Source organism: Cajanus cajan, chromosome 9 (assembly GCF_000230855.2).
Source record: "Cajanus cajan strain Asha chromosome 9, NIPB_CcT2T_4, whole genome shotgun sequence".
NCBI lineage: Eukaryota > Viridiplantae > Streptophyta > Magnoliopsida > Fabales > Fabaceae > Cajanus > Cajanus cajan.
This window is the reverse complement of record NC_138525.1, coordinates 765160-788133: the sequence shown is the minus strand read 5'-3', so window position 1 is coordinate 788133 and position 22974 is coordinate 765160. Positions and strand designations below refer to the sequence as shown.

Genomic DNA, 22974 nt, shown 5'->3' with positions numbered 1-22974 from the left:
GTATTCATGAAAATTGAAAGGTTTTGATACATCAAATTATGTGAACAAATAAATTTTTAAAAATAAATTCAAAATAACATAAATTTTAGATTAAAAATTTGTATAAGTTGAATCAATAAAAAAGACTAATTCAAAAGAAAAATAATGAAAAGGTCAATTTCCATAACAAATTTTGTTTATATGTGACAAAATTAAAAAATAAAAAATAAAAAATTATAATAATATTATAAAAACATTAAAATAAAAAAAACAAATAATACAACTGAAAAACTAATTTATACTATAAATTCAAAAAAATTATCATCAAAGAAAAACTAAAACATATTAACAAAATATTAATATTAAACTTTTTAATTATAATAGATGCTACATTAAGATATAAACTAAAAAATATAAAAATAATATAAAGATATAAAAAAAAATTTAGACAGATAAATTATTAAAAATATTAAATTAAAATAAAAATAAAACAAGTAAGTACAATAAAAAGAAATAAAAATAAAATGACTGTTCTGGTACCCCACAATTATAGTAGGTACCGTATCGACTAGAGATTAGACAATTGAATAGTATATAATTGGAAAGTAACCCTTACCTTACAAGCGGGTTTTGTAGGGTAGAGTTAGGTTTAATCCACTATTATAAGATGGTATCAAAGTCATTTAGATCCACTTTAATGGGTCACCCACCATTGATGCATGCGCCATAGGCATGGGGGGTGTATTGGAAAAAATTCAAGTCCCGCCAATCCTAGATCATTAAAAAGACCACCCACCATTTATCCACGTACCAAGCCCAATAGTGCTGGACGTGAGGGGGTGTATTGAAAAAAACTCAAGTCTCACATCGACTAGAGATTAGGCAATTGAATAGTATATAAGTGGAAAGCAACTCTCACCTTACAAGCCGGTTTTGTAGGATAGAATTAGGCTTAATCCATTATTCTAAGAAAAATATAAATGACATATCACTTAAATAATAACTTTAAAATTTAATAATCAACGATTGGCGAATCATTGATAAAATTAAAATTTTATATTTTTAAAATGAGAAGATCGAATGTATTTAATTTAAAATAAGAAGACTAAAAGTAAGAATTTAGCTGAAAAAAATATTTTGATAAATTGCACAGAAGCTTATTAAAGTAAGTTAAAAAAGAGCACGCGAGAGGGATAAATTATTTTATTTCCGTAAGTTGACATAAACTCACTTTAGAATTTAACATGATATGATACGGACATGAACTGCACATTGTTTTGGAGAGTATTAATATATTACACAATGAGGTACCAAACTTTCTCGTAATCTTTTTATTATCATTTATAGCTCCGTAATATAATAAAAGAACAAAAAGAGATTCAGAGGCTATATAGAAGCAAAGAAAAGAGCGTCACAAAAGGGGAAAGTCTTCAGAACCCCATGAAGGTGATGATGTTTATAGTTCACATCCAAGTGAAGCGTTGAAGGTGCTCAACAATGATCAAAGCATCATAGAACTCTTCAATAGGGTCATCATCTGGCACGAAAATGGATTCCCTCTAACTAACAAGTTTTCTCAATCGTTTCAGCACTTCTTTTTCGCCAGTCAGTTGCTTGACCAAACCTTTAAGTTGACCAAAAAAATCCAATATCTCATTATCAACTAAAGCAAAACCAATACAGTAAAAAGTAGCTGAAGCCAAATACTGTATCGGAGGTTTCATGAGATTGCAGATATATAAATTCCCTACTTTATCTATCTCTACATTAACTCTTCTTAATTGTTTAAAAACAAGATACCGACATCCTTTATATATTTACATGAACTCTCTTATTTGTTTGAAAAACATTGCATTCTGTCCCTGTAAAACGAATGATGTTTCAAAGGAGCAAAGAGATTATGTGTAATCCCATAAAACCTGAGGAATAATAGTATAATTTACTCTAGAATTTCTAAATCAACCATCTAAGTTTCTTTAGTATGAATAACACAATTTCAGAGAGCCATGGCAGTGTGGAACATTAGAGCTTATTGAATTATGATCCTAGAAATCAATAATTCATGATTTTCCAATTATGTATATCATAAGGTACTATATCGATTAGTGATATAATCAAAATAATATGTATAAGTAGTGGACAGGAGGGACAACCTTTACTTTATTAGTCAATTTTGTTAGGTTAATTTAGAACCAAATTCCCGTTTTTAAGATAGTATTAAAGCCTATCTTAGAAACTTTGCTGAGTTCATCATACCACCCACATGAAGGGTTGAAGATCATACTTTGATTAGTGATATAACTAAAACAATATATATAAGTGAATTGTGGAGTTAAGCAAGGCCTAAATCCACATTTTAACAGCTAAGAGTAGTAACACACAAACATAAAGGGGGCTAAGAATTCTTTCCATAAAAGGGCATATGCAACATGAGGTCCATCACTGAAATAAATTCTTACTATTGGTATAATCGCGACAATCATTAAGGCCGATCCTCAAATCTGTTTCCCATTTTTGGTTGAATTCTCTTGCTATTTCCACAGCATTCTCTTTTGAATATCCAACAAACCAGCATTTGTTTGTTGGCAACTTTTTTAACTTTCTCACGAGAGCAGCTCCTAGGAATATATAAACAGAGGTTATGATTTGATTAAGGTAAATGTATAGAAAATTTGAGGAGAGAAAATACAATTGGAAAGTTCAAAAGTTGTCACAAATAAATAAATCAGTCCAAAATGGTCAACAAAGAATCAAATTCATGATGCTGAAGCTCCTACTCCTCCAATAACAACAACACAGAAAAAAAATTTCCTCTGGCATATAATGAGAGCAGACTGCATCATATACTCTAGTGATGATAACAGAGGGCTAGAAGGAAATTATATAAACAACATAAAAGCTCATGAAGCAAATTATTTGTGACATCCACGGAGAGCATCTTTATGCATAAAGATGTTCATATTGTGATTTGTGATATGGTTTATGTCCAACTGCAATCACAATCTTGTACAACAGGCAAAGGTATAATTGATAATTCCATAAGGTATGGAAACTTATAAATCCATGTTTTTGTATTTATCATTTTGCATGTGAATGTGATTGTGAAAGAGATCAATAGCATTAATATACTGCCTGTGGTAAATAAATCTCCAGTACCTTTTATTTCAAGATTTTGTATATAATAGCAGTTTACACTTTTGCACTGTCTAGGATAATGCATGCATAACCTTGGTAATTGATATTCAATATCATAAGCATTTAGAAGTTAACTTTCTGCAAATGTCAGACTAGTAATCTCGGCTCACCTGGCACTGATCTACCATATAGAGCTGCTAGTGCCACATATATATCTTCGGGGTCTTTTGGTTGAAAGTCAAAAACCAGAACCTGAAGAAGCATTGTCATCATGATTTAATTTTAGAACTCGAGCTTGAACATGAGAAGAACCAAGTCACAGTCATAGGTCATATGAAATTACTGAAACAAAAAAGTGCCACTATCCTATTCCCAACAATCAGAATATTAAATTAAACAAAATACGAAAGTCTCGATTAATTATTTAAAAGAATATGATGGATTAATGCAATGAAGGTGGTAGCTAATTTACTGAAAATAATAAAGGAGAGCTAGGAAGAATGGAAACCTGGGAAGGTGAAGAGGGTTTGATGATGACCATGAAATGCTGGAAATCCCAGAAATTGAGGGAATAGGCAGCAGACATAAGCAACTGGGGTGGTCCCTTTGTAGCCCTTAGAGCCATTGCTGCCACATACACTTCATCTCTTCCTCTTACCATTGCTGAGTTCGCCAACAACGATATCATTTTTCTCTCACAATAACTAACAAACCCAAATTCTAAGTAGATTATAAATTACAGACACAACACACCGCTAAACTCAACTCAACTCAACTCTATCCGCTTCAGCTTTTGTAAGACTTCCTCAAATTTATGGGGATTGGTCCTAGATTCTGTATGAGGAATTTTCTAATTTCAAATATCAGATATTTATAATTTTAAATTTTATTTCAGTTAAAAAATACCCATATGATAACAATATTTCTTAGTTTATTATTTAAATTCTAAAATTCTTATCAAGGAATATTGTCATTGTCCTAAATAACAACAGGGCCTAGGTCTGCATATGACTTCATGACTGGTACTTTTTTTAATCCATATAAATTACATTAATTAGGGTAATAAGATTCAAATTTCAAATTTAATATTATATTAACATCGATCCTAATGATTCTAACTAATAGTCTTCGTATATTTCTTTAACTTTGTCTTCTATATTTAATAGTATTTTAGCCTATATATTTTATATAAATAAAATTTATAATAAATAAATACTTTTAAATATCTAAATAATAAATTTTATCGGATAAATATTTTTAACATATAAATTATGCTATTTTATATTTACAATAAACAATGTATATTGTGATATAACATTATTGGTATTTTTTTAAATGGAGAAATTAATTTGTAAATAGAAAAAGACAATGATAGATTGAAAAAATTAAAATTAAAAAATCCTAAAAAATTTCTTATTGAAAAAAAAAGGTTCATAAAATTTTTACCATTAAATAATAGTTTCTAAAAATGTTCTCAAGATATTTATTTTGATTTTCGTCAAAAATATATAATTGTTTTAATTTAAACACTATTAAATATAAAAGACTAAGGTAAATTTATCAATTATTTTAAGTATGTCATGCTGCATTGTTAGTTAAATATGTCAAAGTCTTTAGAACTGATCACTTGAGTTGCGGCTGGCACAAGGCCAATAAGGTACCTTAGGTCTCATTCGAGTTCCTGTTTATATATATATATGATGTTGTAGATTATTTGAGAAATTTTATTACTCATTAACAAAGTTGTAGGAAAAAAATGACATTGAAATGAACATAAAGTTTAAATTTCATAAAAATAATATGATCTAAAAAAATATTTTAATGAAAATGGTATTAATGATTGCGGATTCAATTAATTTGATTCTTATAAGAAAAATATTTATTTTAGTTTTGCTTATTCTATAAACAAATTAATCAATCAATTTATTTTCTTTATTAATCCACAGCTTATTGAACATATTTTAAAATATACACTTTCGTCTTTTTTTATTTTCATTACAATAGTTGAAATTTAAAAGAAAATAAAGTAAAAATAATAATATTATATATGGTCATGGAATAAAACTCCTCAGTTGCGCACGGCATGGAAGTCGACAAAGTTGGCAAATATCATACTACTAATAATATATTTATTTGAATTGAAGAAACATAGGATACTCATATAATAATCTACATATTTATTTGAAGAAACAAAGTTATCCTGCATGCAGAATCACACAAGGACCATAAACATAACATACTTCATTCGTACAACCTTGGATGGAGAGTACATACAACTCATGTATACTATATGGTATGCCACGTGGTTGAGTACTTAGTGGTTGGAATTCATAAACTCAAGTGGGTCATCATTCATCTCTCCTTCATATTTAGCTACTAGCAATTTTATTAGAAACAAAGAAAAGAAAAGAAAAGACATGCATATGATGATGCAACTGAAAAATAATACCCTCTCAACACAGTCACATTTCCTCTTCACTCAGTCTTCTCAGCTTCTGTGATCACTTCCTCCTCTTTCTTCTCATCTGACCCTTCTGTCTCAACCTTCTCTTCACCACTTTTCTCTTCCTTGGCTTCTGTGTTAACCACTTCCTTGGCTTCAGCCTCAGCTTCTTTCTCTTCTTTAACAGCATCTTCTGTCACTGGTTCTGTAGCTTCTGGTGTCTTGACCTCAACAGGTTCAGCATTTTCTTTTGCTTCCTCGGCAACTTCTGTCACAGCTTCTTCCTTCGAAGTTTCCTCTTCTGCTGGCTTTTCTTCAGTGACAGTCTCAGACACAACTTCTTCTGCCACCTCTTTGGTTTCAACTTCAACCGAGGGCTTATCTTCTGAAGCTGCAGGTTGTGGTGCCTCAGTTCCCTCCTTGGTTTCCTCAGTGACAGGCTCTGTTGCTGGTGTTGGAGTCTCAACAACTTCTTCTGTGGTTTTCTTCTCATCACCCTTCAATGATACATCTGTTGTGTCCTCCGGGAGGGCAGCCTTTGCTGATACAACCTACAAATTCCAATTTCAACAGACAAAGACACACTCAGATGAAAATTCATTTGTTGTTTATTAGAATCCTAACTTGAATTCTGCTGAAAAAAAAACATAATAAGTCGGTGGACATGCAGTTTTAACAATTCTTAATTATTCTTCTTTACTTTGGTTAACTATTGGTTAATGCAGCCCTTCTCATAATAGCTGCAATATACATTAGTAATATTGAGTTTCAAAGTTTTCCGATTAATATAGATTCAATGTTTCTTTTAATACTCGGAAGTTATGACAGATAGAGAAAGCACATGATTCAAGTGACTTCTGTCTGAGATGACAAACTAATTGAAATTTACATTTTAGTAACTTCATTTATACTTCCTGTATAATTTTCTGAGCAAAATTATGTATATGAAGGGAGTTCAATCTTTTTGACAGAGTTATATATTAAAAAGATACCAAGTGGTTGTATCAAACCGATTCATGCTGCTGTCATTTTTTTCGCTTTATCTGACAAGAATTTCAGAAGAAGAAAAAATTGCCAGTTGGACTACACGGCTAAAGAAAATGAATAATTTTCTGTCTAAGACAAGATATAGAAGCAAGGATATGCTTAATATTAAACCGAAAATGAAAATAAAAGAAAGTAATCAGAAACAACATAAAGCCAGGAAATTTGACGAAACATGTGAATTAGATAGAGTATTATTTATCAAGTATGTAATAGAGTTACCTCAACAGTGGCCATTGGAATACCAAGGAATATGCAAGTGATTTGAAAAGGAAAGTTGAGAGTGATATAGAAAACTATGCTTTTGATGAAAAGAAATGAGCATTAAGAGTGGTTTATATAGAGGTAAAGGCCTCAAGTTGATCAAAGAAAAAAAAAGGTGGGGACAGTTCAAGAATCTTGGGATTTGACACCCCTTCACTGAATGTTAATAAGCATATGTTTGGCGATAATGGTGACAAAGGCTTAGAGATGAGGTTATATTATTATTTTATAATGCTTGTTTCGGATCACTCTACTGGGAGCCTGAATAATGGAGCACGATTTTTCATTGAAATCATCATTCTTTTGGTTCTAAGATTATGTGCTTTGTGCAGTCGGATTTTCAGGGAGAATTACCAAATTCATGGTTATTCAATTATGATTTAATGGTAAAAAAACAAAAACCTCAATGTGCTAAACAAATGCCTCTGTTAACTACTTTTCTTAGGTAAAACTTTAAATTCATCTTTGAGAAATTTAATGACATACATTAACATTTAATGATATACAAATCTTACATTAGCTCCTAGACCTAACCTAAACACCATAAATATCAATTTTATTAATAATACTGTACAAAGTCACTTTTTACTTCCGTAAATTATTTTTTAAAAAAATAAATAAATAAATAAATATAATAGTGGATGATTATTAAAAATATTAATGGTTATAAAGTGAAATATACAAAAATAAAATAAAATATTTTGTAATTTATAAAAGAGTAGTTATAAGAATAAAATTACCTAAAAATGTGAGCATCAAATGGAAGAATTAATCTCCTTTATTTAATATAGATAAATACAAAATATATTATTATAATTACTCATTATTTTTAAGAATTAAGGTAGGATTTTTATAATTTTTAAAAACGAGTATGTTTGTCTGTTCAATACTATCTAAATGGAATTCTCTCGAGTTTGCACGAGACAAATTTTGGTAGTATATATATGCAGAACTCAAATCAGTATTTAGAAAAAGAAAACGAGGGTGTATGAGCTAGAAATTGTTCTTAAGGATTTGGTGGTGTTTCTTGCATGATAAAAAGCCTTAAAAACGCCTCTATAGGAGATAATCTTGTAAATTTATGTCTACTTAAGTTGTATTACAGTTGATGTAGTATCAAAAGGTTTCCCGTTTTGGATCTTATGGGTCATTTATTAAGCTCAACAGTGTTGCTCAATATATTGACTTTATTCTTAACTATGGGTACGCTCTTTTGGGAAGAAGTTTAAAATTAGGGATACTAAATAAATTTGTATTTGTAGGTAATATATGACTTTATTCTTTTTCATCTCATTAGAGAGTGACAGCCGTTTTTCATTTTAAGCCGAGTGACATTCAATATATATATATATATAACGTGGAACAATTTTAAAAACAAGGCAAAATTTTTATTCGGAAGCTAATTTTATAATTTTTTAAATAACCAAACCTACCTTATCAAAATAGATTAACAAATCTTTCTTTATATGTACAAGTTATTTATTAGTAACACTAATACAGAATATATATTCTACCTCGCTTATTTTAGGCGTTTTACGTTGGAAAATCTCCCGATGTAGAAGCGAGAGATGTAAATTTACGTCAGTGATAAAAAACTGACGTAAATTTATGTCGCACATAACAAGTCCGACGTAAAAAATTGTAAAAAAATTAAATTAAAAAAAAGAAGGAAAAATGACTGCAAGCAGAACGGGCCGTTCTGCTTTGGAGAACGGCCCGTTCTGCAACCCAGACTTGGCTTTTCTTTTGGCTTTTCCTCCTCCTTATTTTCCTCTGCTAGTTTTTCCTCTGGCTTCTCTCTGTTCTCCTCAGGCTTGGCTTCAGCAAGAAAAGGAACACACATATCAGTAAGAAAAAAAGTTTCACTAGGAAATCACAATGTCAACAGAAAGGTTATATCACCTGTTTTGCTTCCTCACTCATTTGCCGTATGAATGGAGACTGAAATGTCAGAAAAATTATAAGGAAGAAAGGAGTAGGATTGCAAATTTCCTGAACTTGCAATCTGGAAAGGAAGGAGTAGGAAGAAGTATCCTTTAGGTTTCAACGCGCGGGAGAAGAAGTTTTTGAAATCTCCAAAATGTTCAGCTAGTGACAAGATTTTAAGGGGTGCACGGTCTTGTGGATTATTTACGTCGGACAAGGGAGGTCCGACGTAAATTATGCAATCTACGTCGGAGCATAATTGTGTCTGATGGAGATTGTTTAATTTACGTCGGACCTCTCTTGTCCGACGTAAATTAGTTAGCTTTATTTACGACAATGCCACCGCGTATTTATAACGTCGTATTTTGAGAGTTCTGACGTAAATGGGGCGACGTAAAATTCTATTTTTGTACTAGTGTAAACCTTAATCGGGACACAAGTTAAATTAAGGATTTGGAGAAAATATAAAATAGAGAATAATGTTAAACCTCTATGATGAATATAATAAAATATTTATTATTTTGTTATTAATTTTTAATGCATATCAATGAATAAAAACAAATAATATAGAAGATAATATGAAAACATACATCTACTTATAGTCATTATTATCACAAAAAGTTCAGATAAATATTAGAAGAAAAAAGAAAATAGATAAGACTTCTAATATTTATCTTTTTTGAATGTGTGAATAACAAATTTTTTATAAGAAAGATGAGGAATCTCTTCATAAACTCAAAAATGTAATGGTCCCTTTAATTTAACTCCTCTATTAAAAGTCAATAATATAAAAATTTAAAATTTATTATGAGTCATTTAATTTTTATATTCTAACAAATAAGGAATATGTGTAATTATGTATAAAATGAGATTTTTTTATTATAAAAAAAATTATATTAGGATAAGATACAATTTCATACTTAAAAAGTTAAAATTAATTATTAATCTCTTTTAAAAAAATTTAATAATCATCTATCTCAACATGATGTAAATTTATATGAAAGAATATAAAATATAATTAATTATTCTTAAAATAATTTAAGCTTCTTATGTAGAGATTTTTTTTTCTTATCATTATTGAATTTGTAACGAAAATTTTAAGCAGAATTAAGAATGATAACATTCTTAATGTTATCATTAAGAATGATGATATGAGTGACAAAGTGACAATATGAACGAAAATCTTCAAAGAAGACAGATGACGGGGGAAAATTGTTGCTAAAATATAGTGCGAATCATGTGTAAATAAGATTTGATTTGAGACCAATTTTTAACTTTCACCCACATTATGTGACATCCATCATACTCATTCACTGGTGAAATTACAAGGGTCGTGACGTTGTGTATTATGGGAAGGACTTCGTACCAAACAATTATTATGCTTTTAAAATATAATTATACAAGAACTATAATTATAATTATAATAATTATAAAGCAATGATAATCGAGTTTAATTTTTATGCACAGTTAATAAACAATTTTAGAGTCAAGCAATAAAAAATAATAACATTATGAATAGACATTGAAATTTTTTATCATTTGCATTTAGCAATTAACATTAATTATATATTCCCATAATCCCAAAAAAAAAAAAAAAAAAAAAAATTGGAGAAGGGTCCGTACGGTAGCTGGCAGCAAATGAGGAAAGGATGGTTCCAGATCAGCAAATGACGCAAATAAAGCAACAAACCGTCGTTCACCTAAACTATATGGGCCTTGGTCGGCTCGTGGGCCCTTATACACTTCTGGTGCCGAATTCTCCCCCAATGCCTAGACGCCACGTGGAAATCACACACCGACCTCGTAGTCGTTTTGTGGCTGCTTTCTCCTTATGATTTTGATGTGATGAGACAACAATTGCAAAATCAAAATACATGAATCATGCCACCATTGAATCTTATGTGCCCTATTGCCTATGGCTAAACATTTGTCGCATTAACCAATAACGTTCTACATAATTGCTCCATAATTAAAAAATATATTATTTTTTGTTGGAGAAAATTTATTAAAATAAATAAATTTGACGAATTTTGTCTTCAAAATATATATAAAAGAAAATGTCAAACCAAATTGTATGGCACTCGCGTGGGACGGGAACAGAGAATGTCTGCTCCTCTCATTCTCATTCTCATTTCCTCGTTGCTCTCTCATTTTATCTTCATTCTTGGTCTTTAAGGTAATTCATTTCTTGCTCTCAATTATTTGTTTCCCATTTAAATATGTAATACTTATTAAAAAAATTATGCATCTTATATTTTAATATATAAATTATGTTTTAAATTTATATCATGTTATAAATTATTTAAGACCCTCAAGAAACGCTCCAAGTATAAAATATTTAATATATATTGTATTTTTGTTTCTCTCCCTTAAAAAACAAATATTCCAAATTTGAGGTACAAGAATCCCTAACCAATAGTAGAGAATAGTGGTTTCTTGTGCTGAGGATTTCTTTGCCTCAAAAATAGAACGAGGAGGGTTAAGAATAACATTTTATTCATGACATCATGATTCACATTGGAATTATTTACCTAACAAGCACATAACAGTAATTCTGGTAGCTGTAAATGTGGAAACAGACACCTAAAAGAAAAAGTTATTGCTAAATGTGTTTGTCCAGGGCATGAAAAGGTGCCATGCCTTAATCAAACATTAGGCAACAATATGGTCCTTCTTTCTATGTTGCTAGAGCATCATCACTGTGCATTTACCTCAAAAAAATTCCAATTTTTGTTTTATTAAAAGATTTCACTAAAATTGGCAGTCAAATTAAATTTTCAGTGAAAATCAATCATCCACCAACAGGTGTACACTGTACATATTGTGCAGTAAATACCACTGTTGAAGATGGAATAATTGGCAGTGGCAGTTCTAATGTTCTGATGTTTGTTTTGGGCTTTTTGCCCCTTTTAGTGTATAACAAAAATTCAACAAACCGAGGATGAATAAAAAAACAAAACTATTTTTTTCTACAACTATTGGGCCTTCCTTTTTAACAACTGAACACAATTTAAAATTCCCTGTTCATATAATTAAAAAGTGTGGTAATTGACCACATGTGGGCCTTTTGTTATTTATCTGCCTGGTAAACAGACTCTGAATCTTGAACAGATCAGCCCAATGTCCATGAATCAGTATCCCCCAAGAGAAAAATTTATTGTTGACTTAAAACAAATAGGTGCCTAAATAAACATTGAGCACACTATTATGAATATTGATAGAGTATGCAATTGTGAATGAAAACAATTTCTTTTTATCAATGAACAATATCTCAAATCTAATAACGAAAGATTAATCTATGAGTTAATCATTCATATATTGTTAGTGTAAAATTTTTTACACTGGTAATCAATCATATCTTTTAAAGTTACTTATTTTATTATTATTTCATTAAATAAGCAACTGACAGTGTATAATTGATTAACTCTTAATCTATTATAGCATGTTTGAAAAAAGCGTTTATCATAACATAAACGTAAATTTTCACTTTCAGGCAAAAAAACACAAGTTTGGAAGGTATCCAACGTTGATCCAAACATGCACTATGTCTCTTGTATTTTTGGTCATTTTACTACTAATGGCTCTTATTTTTTTTAATAATTTTTATGAAGGTAAATTTAATAAGACAATTTTTATTTCTTGAATCGAATATAAAAATTATTCAAAACCATGGTGAAAATAATAACTGTTTTGAGAAGTTAAAATAGAAAAATGAAATTTAGTAGGTATAAGATGCCAAAAATACTTTGTAGGCTAATTTTAAAATCCTAAAAATTAGTCGAAAATAAAAATGAAGAATGAAGATTAAAGAAAAGACATGAGTATTAGGTGGTGAGTAACGTTTACTAATATTTCGGATGACCACATGACCATTTCCAGAGATTAGCCATGAATTTCTGTTTGTTCCTGAAATATTGATGAACCCACCACAAAAAAGCAGGGTAGGAGACAAATAAGCCATTTTTCCTCTCAGCCTTTTTTTGCTTCTAGTTATTGTGTGTTTGTGAGACACAAACTTTTATTTCCTTTTTCAATTTCACCAATCCCTTCAAAATATTTTGACATTAATTGTTGCCTTACGTAACATATCTTGGTTGGCATTTGTTGGGTGTGGGGCTTTGGTGACTGTTGATGAGTTAACGAGGTTCCCTGTTGGAGCTGTTTCAAGTTCCAAGAAGATGGGGTTCGATGAAAACAAGGAAACTGGAGAGAATAGTGACGCAACGGATCATGTACATGAAGAAAATTCAAAGAGTGATGGTGAGCCATTGAGCAGGCAAGTGAGTGAGTCTTCTGTCTATGCAACTGAGGAGGAAGAGGATGAACTTGGATCCAAAATACAACTTGGTCCTCAGTGCACTCTTAAAGAGCACCTTGAGAAAGATAAGGTTTGTATGTGTCTGTCTGCTCAAGTTTAACATCTCATATTTCTTGCTTCATTCCTCAACAAATATATTTTATTTTATTTTTGGTATTATGGGATTAATGTAGGATGATGAGAGTTTGAGGAGATGGAAGGAACAACTCCTTGGAAGTGTGGATGTGAACAATGTTGCAGGTTTATATATCTTTTGTCTAAGATCACTTGTATTAAAAAAAACACATCATACGTTTTATTTCTTTTGTTCAAGTTATAGCAGGACTATTGTGCGAGAGCATGAAAGCTTGTAATATTCAAATGTGCATTATGTTTTATTTCTAAATTAACTTTAGGGCTATGTTATGCTGCTTAATTATTTATAATAATAATAATTATTATTATTATATTGATGCATGCAATTACATGAAGATGATCATAACTGATAAATGGGTTTCAAGGATGAATATATGTGAGTTGGTTCAACACATCTAATTTTTTTATATGGATTATTTATTTTGTGATTTAGTCACTTGGTGATAAGTCAAATTAATCCACTTTATTTTATTTTATTTATATTTATGTAAATTTTACAAAGAAAAAAAATACCATATTGTTGGTTTTGAACCTAAAAGTTAGCTATTCAATTCTTTTTGGAATTTTTTATAGTATGATTTGGACCATTGAGCCAACCCCCCGAGTCAAAAAAAATTTACACCTCTAAACAAGAGGAACCATTTAAAGCAGCATTTTCATTTCCTGTAATTAACAGTTTGAAGAATCATAATATTCACTATAATCCATTAAAACTAGTAGCTCTGGTTTTTGTTTTTCTGAACAATATTTGCAAGATTTCTTTTATGTATGAGTATGAGTGCCATTTTGTGATATGTTTATTATATATTCCCTTTTCTGTTTGAGTTTAACGAGCATGCTCTCAGTGTAAAAGTTGGTACTCTCTCAATAAAAAATCATGGTATATGATTGTTAAGATAAATATAATAAAAGTTAACAATGTAAATTTTATACCAGATAAATGTATTATTAATTGCATGGTTTATGACGTTAATCTTTATTTGCAGAAATTCTGGAGCCTGAAGTGAAAATTACCTGTCTGTCTATCGTCTCTCCTGATAGAAACGACATTGTTCTTCCCATTCCTGAAAATGGGAATCCAAAGGGTTTATGGTTCACTCTTAAAGAAGGTAGTCATTACCACTTGAAATTCACCTTCCAAGTCAACAATAATATTGTGTCTGGCTTGAAATACACCAACACTGTTTGGAAGACTGGTGTGAAGGGTAAGTTTCTTATGCCTAATTCATTCCAAATTAAACTTGCAATATGTAAAACTTGAAGCACCCTCTTGCAACAACTTTGATTTCAGTGGATAGCTCAAAAGAGATGCTTGGAACTTTTAGCCCTCAGGCAGAGCCTTACACACATGAGATGCCAGAAGAAACCACACCTTCTGGCCTATTTGCAAGAGGAACATATTCTGCAAGATCAAAGGTATTATTACTAATTTTCTACTAAATATATTTGAATAAATTTCTCCGTTTCTTCTATTGTTGTGTGATAACGAATTAATGATACAGCCATAAACTATATCATAATTTTGCTTTTGCAGTTTCTTGATGATGACAACAAATGCTACTTGGAGATCAACTACACTTTTGATATTAAGAAGGAATGGGCTTGAACATTGATGCCAATATCTACCCAATTTGCATTTGCAACAGTAACTCTTCTTCGTTTAGTCTAATATATTTAAACTTTTATTTCAATGACTTGACAAGTTCAGATATATGTTAGGTACTTTAATTCGGCTTGTACTAAAATATTTTTCAGAGGCAAAGATGATTCTTTTGTAATTTTCCTAATAAAAGTGCCCTACTTGTCTCTTTTTTAATTTTTATAACTCTCCTTAGCTTCACTACTTTTGCTAATCTAAATCTGAGGCATGATTTTTTTACTTAGCAGTCATGTTGATTGAGTCTTGAATGTAATTTGAAGCAAAGTCATGGTATGTGGGCTTTTCAACCAATGAGGAGTGAAATGGAAGATACATACATAGATTCTTTTTTGGAATGAGAAATTTTTTTTTTCTCTCTTGCTTTAATTAATTAATGTTATGGTCTCTTTCCTTTTTGGGTCAACTTATGACTAATGGCTCTTATTTTTTGGCCTTTACATATATCACTATTGTGATTGATGGAACTTGGTGTTAGTAGTATTCACGATTCAATCTTGGTAGTTACCGTATCTAATCAATTTTGTTACATTTGTTGATTAATAAAATTTAATACATCACTTTTTCTAACATTATACTTTAGTCCGTTAGAAATACATCTAGTGACGGTTTGCTAAATAGATTAGTGTTTTGGAAAACCAAAACCTAGTCTTATGTCTTGATGGTTACACAAGCGTAATCAAATTAATAAAACTTGATCATGAAGCCCATTTATTAGTCTCCAACTGTCCTTGGCCCACTATCATTTCTATTCCCACCTTCGATGCATCTAATTACATCTATATCTTTAGTTCATATGTATTGTGGACAACCTTACAAAATAATTTTTAATTTTACCCAACAGCCATAATGCTAATTACGTTTCTATATATAAGAAGTAAATATAAATTTCGCCATAAATTTTACCCAACCTTACGAAAATGTTTGTCCATGAAATTTCGCATGAACATGCAAAGATGTTTCTCCTCTATTCTATACAATAAGTTGCTTAAACTACAGTATTTGGTATTATGTTTGTTCATTTTGTTGAGAAATTATGATGAATTTCCCTGAAGGGCATTATCATTTATTACATCACTATGCAATCATTTTCTACGAAAGGACGCGTAAAAGATTGAAAGACCCACTAAATCGAATGAGTCATAGAATCAATATGAAAGGGCTATCCTTGCAAGTCACATTGAAAACAATCTTTCATCTTCTCATTTCTACAAATATTCATGCCACTCTTCCTACACATGGACACATCTTTATTTTATTTTCCCCTTTCTTTCTGGGTATATATTAATTTCAAAACAGTAAAACAGTGATAAAGGAAAGGTGCTAATATAAAATACCATTTAACTAAATTGGGCTAGTGAAGAGCCACTTATAAAACTAATTGACACAGATATCAAAGCAACATGTCATGAGAAAATTAAACATTCATATAAGATGGAGACCCCAACCTCTCATTCCAACGACTATTTTTTCTTTTCTTTTCTAGAACAATGGGTTTCTTTTATATCTTCATTCTCATCCCTGAGTATGTTTGAATCCTATTACTCTTGCTTTAATTTCACGAAGTAAAATTACAAGCAATGAACGATGAACTTTGTCAAAAGGGAGTTGAGTTTGGATAGCTTAACTACTTCCTTTGTTTATTACATTTTGATGTTGGCATGTGCGTTGGAATAATTAAAAGGTGTTGTTTAACGAAATTCATGTGTCCTAATTAGTCATATTAGTCATGTGCACTAATTATTTTTCTTCTACATCATTTGTAATTTATTTATTTTTCTTTCCGTAAAAAGAACTGCTGTATAGTATGTCAAATTTAAATACCAACTGGCTGGTGAGAAATCGTATGGTACTAATAGCTTACGATTTTCATCATTTATTTTTTAAAGATGTTCATTGTGAAGCAATTTTCTGGTAATAAACATTTTTAAATATATAATTTTAGCTTACTAAAGTAAGATTTGAGTATTGGAATGTATTTTGTAACAGAGAAACATCACTTGTATAAGAATTATTATTGTTATAATAATTAGTGTTAAAAATGGAAGGGTAGGAGATACGTCTTCCGTGATGAAAGTAAAAGTAGAAAGGAAAAGATAATGTATGATGTAAGTAGGTTAGCGAGATGGGAGAATGGTGGGGTAGAGTGGAAGGTTGGTCTATGAAGTATGATGGGTTAAATAAGTAAATTGGTTCAAGTGGATATGGAAAGGTCACCATACAAGCAGAGAAAAAGGTGTGTTCCAGACAAGCATTTTCCATTAAAGTATAATAACAAGAATCACACTCAACTTTCAACCATCTCTCTATTCCCTTCCTACGTACCCTCCATATTTCATCTTTATATACCCTCTTTCCATTCTCATTCCTCGTCCTTCACATTCTCCTTCTCTCTCTCTCTCTCAATTCCTCTCCTTCAGGTCTGTGCTCTTCAATCTCATTCAATTCCTGCTTTCCTCCAAAGTTTTCATTTTTCTTGCTTTTTCACATCTACATGTCATTTTTGCCTTCTGGGTGCTTGTGATTTTGGATCAGCTAGTCTAGATCTGTCTCATTTCATTGCGGGGTTCATGACTTGATGTAATGATGTGAACTGAGGCATTCTGTACTTCACTACTCTAACTTACCTACATTTGCCTTTGGTTTATCAAGAAGTTGGAAACTTTCGGGGGAAAATGAGTTAGTAACGGATTCCATAGCAATTGAGGGTGATATTCAAAAAAAAAATATACTATTTTAACATTTTTTCCTTATTAGGTGTCTGATCTCGAATATAGCATTTAGAAATTTGGTCTTCCTGGACACGCATGCTGGTCGAATTTAACATTTTCACTAGCGTGAGGCAAAAGTAGCACATTTGAAGTGTTCTTCACTTCCGTCAAATTGTTGTAGTGTTTATGTTATGTTCGGATCTGCTTATCCTTGTCCAATTAGCATTCCTGGATCTTCCCTAATGCATATCATACTGTACTGAATATTTTATTATTTTTCTTTTGTTCCCCTATGTTAGCTTTTTTAAGATCTGGTTTCGGCCATTATTATGTTAGTCTCTAGATTTGTTAGTAAGTTGTTGAAAACTTTTCAGTGTTTTGTAAAGAAGGGTAGGTGAAAAAATTATGATTATTTAATATTTATTTGTTGGAGATTGAGTTTGAAGTTGGATTTCATTTTTTTGTCCCCGCATTATTTATTTTTTTCAAAGGTGGGGAGGTTGTGTTAAGACGAGATCTAACACTGGAGCTCTTTTCTTACAGGAATTTGGAGAGACTGTTGATATTGCAAAGTAGGATATAAACCGGTGGACAAGGAAAAAATGGAGTTTTCCATGATTTTCATTGTTAGCAACATAATGCTGCTTCTGAGTTCAGCATTTGCCAAAACTGCAAGTCCTCCCTCTGTGAGTCTGACCCCAACTCCAGCACCAGCACCTGCACCAGACTTTGTGAATCTCACTGATTTGCTCAGTGTTGCTGGTCCATTCCACACCTTCCTGGGATACCTTGAGTCCACCAAAGTGCTTGACACTTTCCAAAACCAAGCCAACAACACTGAAGAAGGGATCACCATCTTTGTTCCAAAGGACAGTGCCTTCTCAGCTGTGAAGAAAACTTCCCTATCCAAACTCACCTCAGACCAGTTAAAGCAAGTGGTCCTCTTCCATGCCTTGCCACATTTCTATTCCCTAGCTGACTTCAAAAACCTCAGCCAAACCAGCTCCACTCCCACATTTGCTGGAGGGGATTACACTTTGAACTTCACTTATGATTCTGGCACAGTGCACGTTAGTTCAGGGTGGTCAAAGACCAAGGTGAGCAGTGCTGTTCATGCCACAGATCCTGTTGCAATATATCAAGTTGACAAGGTGCTACTGCCTGAGGCCATTTTTGGCACTGACATTCCTCCTGCTCCTGCTCCTGCACCAACTCCTGATGTCGCACCTGCTGCAGATTCTCCAACCGAACACAGTGCAGATAGCAAAGCATCTTCTCCATCATCTACTCATGATGGATCCTATTCTCACAAGCTCATCAGCTGTGGAATCTTGGCCAACCTTGTCTTGGCAACTTTTGCTTTGCTGGTCCTCATGTGATGATGGGACTCTTCCTTCCTATTGAATATTTAATTTAGATTATGTTTATGTATCTACATTTGGTGCTACTTGCTTTGATTTGAATCAATTTTTTTTGAACATAAGTGTTATTCAATATATGTATGAGAATGTGATTTCTTTCCACTGTTCCACTATTTTTTGTAAATCTCATAGCATGTGGCTGGCATGTTATGTGGTTGTCATGTTATGACTGTATCTACTTTTTTGAGAGTTTAAATGCCGACACTTTAAAAGTCTATACCTAAAGTTGATTTTATATTTTTATTCCCTTAAGAGATGTTTCTCGAAATTAAATGATGGGTTGGCTGATTTACAAGCTCTTTTTACGGATGGTGAAATTGAAAATGCAGATTTTATATCGGACCTTTTAACGTTCTAGCTCCTGAAGACCCGGTATTTTCCTATCCTAGTGGCATGTGACAGCAGATGCGGTTTTGGAAAACAATTAAAGGACATTTTTTAAAATCCAAATCTTGTAAGTATTATTAGCATTTTTTTTCCTTGACAGCTTTTGGCTGCATAGGATTTCATAATTCAAACTCCAACATTGCAAGTAAAATTAGTACGGGGTTAAAGTCCACTTCCGATGCATAATTGATTTGTTTCTTATTCGAAAAGTTTATGGTTCCTTGACGATAAAAAGGTCGATAATTATGAGATGCTAAAGTAATTCAAGCCAACAAATCTTTGCAATGTCATTTTCAAAATAATAACAAAGATAATTAGAAATTGGTTTAAGTGCCAGCTAGACGCCTTTATTTCTCCTAATAATCAGAACAGTTTCATTCCAGGTTGGCACAATTCCAACAACATAGTGATACCAGAGGAAGTGACTCACTCTTAAAAAAAGTAAGAGAGAAGGTTTTATAGTAATCAAGTTTGATCATGACAGGCTATAACAGTATGTGTTCAGCTTTCTTCAAGGATACACTTATTGGTTGATAGGGGAGAGGATTTTTTAATTTTTGGTTTATAGGGGAGAAGTGAAAATAAAACGATGTTATTATTAAGCTTTTTAAATATGGGTGGCAAAACATATTTGATTTGTTGGACCAACCCTTTTAATCCTTTCTTTAAAGCGAGTCATGTCGGAGATATTCAATCTACTATTTTATTTATTTATTTTAATGAAAAAAAAATCTACTATTTTTTGACTCATTTAAAATAATTTGGAACCCATCGGTACATAAGTGGAAAAAGAGTAGGAAAAGAGAAATATGCAGAGGAGTGATAAGGGCTATATTGATTATGAGTTAATCACTTATACACTGTAAGTGTAAATTTTTTTACACTGAAAACCAATTAAATCTTTTAATTATATCATGTCACTGTTAAAAGTAAGTGACATGATACAATTAAAAAATATAATTAGTTGTCAGAATAAAAAAAAATTTACATTAACAATGTATAGGTAATTAACTCATTGATTATTCATACATAGAACTTGATACACACACATGCGTATATATAGCTCACTAAGGTAGCCTGAGACTTAATGTAACAATGTGATCATAACAGCTCTTAATTAAATATAAATAATCATTCTTTGTCATTTTGCTCCAGCTTAACATATGCGTAACCATGTAAGAAAAATCTAGAGAGTATGTCTGTTTTGCATCTTTGTCAATGACAGTGTTGGCATGGATCAGGTACATTTTGTTTGAAGTTAAAGAAATCTACTTTTTCAAGCTTGAAAAGTAAAGAATGAAAATGAGGCAAAGGGGACGCCTTGGTAAAAAAAAAAATAGTGACCTGACAATGAGAAGAGATGAGGAACAAACATATAACATTGCTTTGACTCGTTTCACACACAATGAGAAACTCAGTTTCCAAGAGTTTGTTTCTATTGTGAAACACTGGATTTGTGTCAATGTGAAGTGCAATCAAGCTATATGAGTAAAGCACTAAAGGCTAGGGAAGCATTTGTTGTAAATCACAAAGAAGAAACGTGAGCGGTAAAAGAATAAATAAATTACTACTAGCATTCCAAGTATAAGTTACTTGTTGCTGAAATAACACTATCTCAAGCATTGATTTCATGTATTCCATGTTCTTACACTATGTGATGTGTCCAAGAAAATATTATTGACTTTGAGTGTACTTTAGTTGATGTTGTTCGAGATGAACATTTATGTGGACCAAAGCTCAAGATCTCATACTAAGATACTCCGACAAGATCAAGATACCGCAAGCAAAAGATAAGCATTTTAAAAAATGCTCTAATACTCAAGTTAATTAGTAATGACTATATGACAAGAGTGATAGTATATAATAAATACTTTAGTGATGTTTATTGCATTTATAAGAATTTGTTCGATTGGATTCCTTTGCAGATGGTATAAGATTCTTGGGGCAATAATACTATGTTTTTGAGTAAAAATACGATTAACTTTACTCCAAGACAATGTATGCTCCATTATTCACAATTGTGTCCTAGAAATTTGGCACTTGAATGTTAACTTCAATCAACACCCTCAATTGCATGAGTTAGTCACATACTAAGTAATGGTAATCTAGTTCATTATACGAATTGAGTCGAGTCACAAGCCCAAATCAAAATACTATATAAGCCACTTTCACACTTTGCTTTCCATAAGGCATTTGTAATAATTCGGAAATAATGGTTTTATACACATTTAACTTTATTGTTACGGCTTAACCACTCAATTAGAGTTGAAATAAAAGTTACATTTATAATTTTTTTTCTTTTTCAATTTTTTTATTAAATGTAATTTTAAATTAATATTCAAACATTTAATACATTATAACACAAGTTTGTATGTTTAAATCACACTTTACAAGGAAAATAATTTTTAACTTTGCAATTATGGACATATACTACCTATGAAATGCATGTTTTCTCGGAAACTCAATTGGTTGTGGAAATGTTTCGCGAGATGACGGTATAAGGGACTAGTAAAAAAAGTTAAATATCGGTACAAATTTAAATATTGAATTATGTGAAAAACCTGACATTTAAGTATTTCATCGGTCTCATTTTATTTGACGTCTTAGTAAAAAAAATGTCCATTTTAATTATCATTTTCCAACATCAACAAAGCATTAATATTTTTTTTATTATATCTTTAACCATTTATTTTTGAATAAGGAAACAAAAAATAAGTTTAAATGAATTAGAAAATAAGACAATGATTATATAAGAAACTGCATATTTTTTTATGAAGTTTAAAATAATAATTATATATTTTAATTTTTAAAATAATACTTGGTTAACGAAAGTCATGTCCTGCAGTTGTAGATTAGTCTTTGGTTGTTAGATTTGGAACTACGGATGACAAACATACTCGTATCCACGGATAATACCCGAACCCGTCCCGACTTTGACGGGGAATACCCGGTTTGACCAGGTACGGGTACGGGTATGTACTTACCCGCCCCGTACCCGTTCCCGTTCTCATTTTTAATTTAATACTCATTTTTAATTTAATTATATTAAAAAAAATTTAATATTTTCTTATGTGTAATTATTTATTATAATATAAGATAAAGAAATAACTTAATTATAATTATAATATAATAAAAAAAATAATTTAAAAATATTATTTTTTTGCAAAAAAAAAAAGAAAATTGACGGTACGGGTACGGGTACGGGTATACCCGATACCCGACAGAGACGGGGATGGGGATGAAAATCTATACCCGATAGGTATGGAGACGGGGACGAGAATGTGTTTAATTCGTGGAGACGGGGACGGGTATCATGAAACCCGTACCCGACCCGCCCCGTATCCATCCCTATTTGGAACACTACTTGGATTATGTTCCTGAATAAAAATAACCAATATATTTTAGTTCATGTGTTAAAATCGGAAATGTCAAAAAAAATGAGATGATAGAATTTTCAATCAAAGTAAATCATTCTTAAAAAATAAAAAATATATCAATTAAAATAAATGTTAAAAGGGATTGCATGTAACTTGTTAAAGGATTGGACCATGTAA

General features: G+C 31.2%; 4 protein-coding genes across 4 annotated transcripts; 2 read left to right on the top strand and 2 right to left on the bottom strand.

Annotated features, from left to right (window-relative positions):
• Positions 1-1168: 1168 nt before the first annotated feature.
• LOC109814355 (PTB domain engulfment adapter) lies at positions 1169-3957 on the bottom strand. Its single transcript, XM_020378764.3, has 4 exons — positions 3623-3957; positions 3285-3366; positions 2439-2597; positions 1169-1603 (listed from the first exon to the last, which is right to left on the bottom strand). The coding sequence occupies exons 1-4, from the start codon at positions 3800-3802 to the stop codon at positions 1539-1541; spliced, it is 486 nt and encodes a 161-aa protein (XP_020234353.1). The 5' UTR covers positions 3803-3957; the 3' UTR covers positions 1169-1538.
• A 1311-nt stretch (positions 3958-5268) lies between these two features.
• LOC109814346 (uncharacterized) lies at positions 5269-6979 on the bottom strand. The gene is made up of 2 exons (XM_020378754.3): positions 6824-6979; positions 5269-6108 (listed from the first exon to the last, which is right to left on the bottom strand). Exons 1-2 carry the CDS (start codon positions 6836-6838, stop codon positions 5590-5592), a joined length of 534 nt encoding a protein of 177 aa, XP_020234343.1. The 5' UTR covers positions 6839-6979; the 3' UTR covers positions 5269-5589.
• Positions 6980-12709: 5730 nt separating this feature from the next.
• Positions 12710-15123, top strand: SCN1 (Immunoglobulin E-set superfamily protein). The gene is made up of 5 exons (XM_020378755.3): positions 12710-13179; positions 13283-13349; positions 14231-14449; positions 14536-14660; positions 14779-15123. Exons 1-5 carry the CDS (start codon positions 12970-12972, stop codon positions 14848-14850), a joined length of 693 nt encoding a protein of 230 aa, XP_020234344.1. The 5' UTR covers positions 12710-12969; the 3' UTR covers positions 14851-15123.
• Positions 15124-17162: 2039 nt separating this feature from the next.
• FLA7 (FASCICLIN-like arabinoogalactan 7) lies at positions 17163-19135 on the top strand. The gene is made up of 2 exons (XM_020378794.3): positions 17163-17321; positions 18156-19135. Exon 2 carries the CDS (start codon positions 18215-18217, stop codon positions 18989-18991), a length of 777 nt encoding a protein of 258 aa, XP_020234383.1. The 5' UTR covers positions 17163-17321; positions 18156-18214; the 3' UTR covers positions 18992-19135.
• Positions 19136-22974: the final 3839 nt, after the last annotated feature.

Bases quoted from the DNA above. Each gene is read 5' to 3' on its own strand.
- FLA7 (XM_020378794.3), top strand. From the start codon at position 18,215: ATGGAGTTTTCCATGATTTTCATTGTTAGCAACATAATGCTGCTTCTG.
- LOC109814355 (XM_020378764.3), bottom strand. From the start codon at position 3,802: ATGATATCGTTGTTGGCGAACTCAGCAATGGTAAGAGGAAGAGATGAA. The intron at 2,598-3,284 runs GTGAGCCGAGAT...ATATATTCCTAG, and splicing joins ATATGGTAGATCAGTGCCAG to GAGCTGCTCTCGTGAGAAAG. The intron at 1,604-2,438 runs GTAAGAATTTAT...GTCAACTTAAAG, and splicing joins TTGTCGCGATTATACCAATA to GTTTGGTCAAGCAACTGACT.
- SCN1 (XM_020378755.3), top strand. From the start codon at position 12,970: ATGGGGTTCGATGAAAACAAGGAAACTGGAGAGAATAGTGACGCAACG. The intron at 13,180-13,282 runs GTTTGTATGTGT...GGATTAATGTAG, and splicing joins AGCACCTTGAGAAAGATAAG to GATGATGAGAGTTTGAGGAG. The intron at 14,450-14,535 runs GTAAGTTTCTTA...CTTTGATTTCAG, and splicing joins TTGGAAGACTGGTGTGAAGG to TGGATAGCTCAAAAGAGATG.